Here is a 4,081-nt window from a genome sequence, read left to right on the forward strand (position 1 = left end):
CCGCCCTGAAGGAAAATTCAGTAGTAGGATCATGAATACAAAGCTGCAGAAATCATGCTCATCGAAGAGAGACATAGGTGTTGAGTGGGCCTTCCTTGGAAGTGAAAGGCATTGTGGGAAATGTCTGGGTCAGTTGAATTCCCGCCACTCCACGGAGGCTCTCTCATCGCTATGGAATCTGCACCATCTATTTTTTTATTTTAATTTTTAAATTTTAAATTTTACTATAAAAGTCAGTTTATTTTCCCTTCCTGTGTTTCATATTTTCCCTTTTTTGTCAGTAATGCGGAATTAACTGATTGGAAATCTCCTTGATTAAATAACATGAACAAGTTCATAAACACACCACATTTTAGAGTATAAAGCAAGAAGATGAAAAATATTCCCTAACCCAACACAAATCAAGCAGCCCTCCAAATTGAACATTTTCCTCCAAGTTCATGTCCATAATTTAAAATACATATGCAGAATGACCTAAAAATATTGATGATTAGTACAGAATTCACAGCCTTGAAGACATACGTGCTACAAACTGCTAACGGATAGATACCTAGTCCCCAGGCCCTAGTAACCCATTCCTGTGATTCAAGGTCATATACTTAATGCCTTACTAGGACAAGAGGTCTGTCCTCTGTCTCTAATTCTAGTCTTCTGCTGAAGTAACTCAAGGAACCCAATTGTGAGAAAGATCAACTCTCTGAAAACAGGGCTAAGCAGATTAGCGTCCTAGTGGATCCTAATGTCCCCAAAGAGCAAATCTGGAGTTGAGTACTTCAGTCATGAGCTACACCTTGGAATGTTCATGACAACTGATGATGTACCTTATGGTTCTTGAAACGAAGACTGTGTAGTTCCAGGAGTTGAATTTTGAATGAGGAGAACAAGGTGACAATAATTTGAAGGTATTTCTGCTTCTGGAGGTGAATAACTTTAGATCAGATAGAGTGACTGAGCCAATCACCATGTAGTGTGAACAAAGGGAGTCTTTGTCCAAGGCAGGCTTACACTTGATCCAGCTTGAGCACACTACCAGGATTTGATGCTTCAAAGATGAGTGACTGCTCTTTGCAAATTCATTATCAAAGCAAAATCCAATGCTCCCTTCCTATTCGTGGAGCCCGTCATTGATGCAAACCATGTGCAACTGTCTTGTGGCCACTCAACTTTCCAGGCTGGAGAATTAAGGTCCAAGTCCAAGACAGTATTTCAGGTTAAAAGGATAAATTTCAACAGGCCAAATAAAGAGGCTGGCAGATTCATGGGCCAATCAGTACATTTATGAAACAGTGAAAATCATCCACAATAACTCATGTAGTGTAGAAAAACAGCCTGGCCTTCACCACTGGTCAATATCTCAAGTGGCTGACACTGTTGAAAGAGGCTTGACACTCTGAGGTTTTGTTGGAGCTCTTAAGACAACCCCCAAATAGGGTGAATTTAAAAAAATAATAGTCCTGATGTGTCTTCCATTGTTCTTTTCTTCTGTGGGCAACACTCACTCACTCAATACGTGAGCTTGTCATCTTTGCATAAGATAGCAGATTTCCCTCACTATTAATGGCGATATAAACAAAATTGTACAACTTGTCATGAGAATGAAAAAGTAGAATACCCATAATCCCAGATTGTCCTGGATCAAAGACACTAAGTACTGGCCCACTGCAGCTCCAATGCTTCCAGTTCCATCAACAATTCCTGTGACAGTCGCCAAAGCCTCAATGCTCCCTTGGATCAGCTCTTGGCGACCCAGGTCCACAGAAATAGCAGAACTAATCATTTTAGAAGGCCCACCGGTAAAAAATCCTGTAACTGCCATCAGAAGTGCATTAATGGATTTATCGTTTGGAGAACGGCTATATCCAACTGGGGACCCAATGGCCAGAAGTAGACTGAGAGCTAAAACGGGTGCTCTCTTCTGTAATATGTCAGAGATGAAACCTTGCAAAGTCCCACCTATAATTCCTCCAACATCGTACCAAATGGACAGCTTGTCAGCTTCAGCCTCCTTCCATCCGAAGTTGTTACTCAGATAAAAGGTTAACCAGAAGAAGAAGGAGTAATTTACTAACTTCAAGCAGGCATAGGCCAGTGAGTATAACTCCAGGAAGACAACAGGCCTGATAAAAGCTTATTGCCTTGACTTGGGTAATAGTACTGCCTTCTTGGATGGAATAATTAGGCTCATATTCATCTTTGTTTTCAGCATCATTAATCAGTGGCCTGTGTGAGTCCTCTTCAAAATTTTCTTCTGCCTCGATGCCTGGGAGACCAATTTCTTCTGGTGACACCAGGAGCCCAAAGAAGATGATGATCCCACCAGCAAACTGCACAGCCGCTGTCACCAGAAAGGCATACTCATAACCGTATTGCAGAACAGAAGAAGCTAGGCATGCTCCCAAAATATTGCCCACTGAAGCACAGGCACTCCAGAGACCAAAAACAACTCCTCGTCCAGCTCTCCCAAACCAATTGCCCATAACAGCAACCACACAGGGCCAATCAGTAGACTTCAGCAGGCCATTTACAATCCACAGGCAGCAGTAGAGTCCCTTGTTGTAGAAATGCAGCCATTCTGTGACAGTGCCAAAGACAAACACCACTAGTGCAGAAGAGCACATGCCAAAAGATAGAACCCATCATAAGCCGATCTCCAACAATTCCACTGATGAAAAGGCCCACAGCATAAGAGAAGAGGAAAATAGTATCCAGTGTCCCAAGGAAAAGTGTGGCTTCCTCTGCTCTGGGAAACAAATGGTTGCTGCTCCAGATCTCTACAGGCAGGCTAATTGACTTGTTAAAAGCACTTGGGGTCCACTGCTTAGAGATACTGACTTTGACATTGCTAAAAGTTTTTCTTGATGTGTGGAGTAACGAATACCTGAAGAAGGTAAGCAGGAACACAACAACATGATGATGGCTGAACCGGGAGAACAGAGTTCCTCTTTGAAAAATATTTGGCCAGGCCATAGTCTCCCTGACCTTCCTTCTCACCTCTGACCTTAAAGTTTGGACAGTGAATTATTTACATCATTTCTTCTTTCCGAGATCCGCCGCAATCACCTCGCTGCGGCCCACCGTCCGGCTTGCTGGGCTATGCTACCCACAGCCTCTCGCTGCGCCGCTACCTCACCCATGGCTCCGCGACCACAGTTCTATTTTTTTTTTTATTGTGGGAGAAACTACATAACATAAAACTTACCACCCTATTTGTCAGTGTACAGTTCAGTGGTGTTAAGTACATTCACATTGTTGTGCAACAGAGCTCTAGAAATTTTTGCCTTACAAAACTGAAACTTTAATGTCCCTGTTAAATGACTCCCCGATCCTCCTTCTCGTCAGCCCCTGGCAGCTACCATTCTACTTCTTGTTTCTATGAGTTTGATTATTTATTTATTTATTTATTTATTTATTTATTTATTTATTTATGATTTTATTTATGAGAGACACACAGAGGCAGAGACATAGGCAGAGGGAGAAGCAGGCTCCATGCAGGCAGTCCAATGTGGGACTCAATCCTGGGAGCATGGGATTCACGCCCTGAGCCAAAGGCAGACGCTCAACTGCTGAGCCACCCAGGCATCCCTTGACCACTTAATTTACTTATTTATTTAAGACTTCACTTATTTATTCATGAGAGACACACAGAGAGAGGCAGAGACAGAAGCAGGTTCTCCACAGGAAGTTCGATATGGGACTCGATCCCAGGACCCCAGGATCATGACCTGAGCCAAAGGCAGATGCTCAACCACTCAGCCACCCAGGCGCCCCACGTTTGACCACTTTAGATACCTCATATAAGTGGAATCATACAGTATTTGTCTGACTCTAACTGGCTTATTTCACTTAGCAGAATGTCCGCGAGGTCCATCCATGTTGTAGTATGTCAGAATTTCACTCCTTTTTCAGGCTGAATGGTATTCTGTTGCATGGACATACCACATTTTCTTTATCCATTCATCATAAATGGACATTTAGGTGTGTATCTTCTCATTTTAAGGGGACCTTACCTCACTGCCCCTGATTTCCACACAGTGTAAAATGCCAAAAGAAAAAGCCCTGAAGGTAGTTAGGGAAATTATGT

At 42.8% G+C, this 4,081-nt stretch overlaps 1 protein-coding gene across 1 annotated transcript; it reads right to left on the reverse strand.

The window, feature by feature from the left end:
• Positions 1 to 994: 994 nt before the first annotated feature.
• On the reverse strand, positions 995 to 3,062 carry LOC112668591 (sugar phosphate exchanger 3-like). The gene is given in 3 exon segments (XM_035711543.2): positions 995 to 2,096; positions 2,098 to 2,637; positions 2,639 to 3,062. Coding segments are annotated over 3 exon segments (1,470 nt in total). The 5' UTR covers positions 2,968 to 3,062; the 3' UTR covers positions 995 to 1,495.
• Between the last annotated feature and the right edge of the window lie 1,019 nt (positions 3,063 to 4,081).

Source organism: Canis lupus, chromosome X, assembly GCF_003254725.2.
Source record: "Canis lupus dingo isolate Sandy chromosome X, ASM325472v2, whole genome shotgun sequence".
In the NCBI taxonomy this organism is placed as follows: Eukaryota; Metazoa; Chordata; class Mammalia; order Carnivora; family Canidae; genus Canis; species Canis lupus.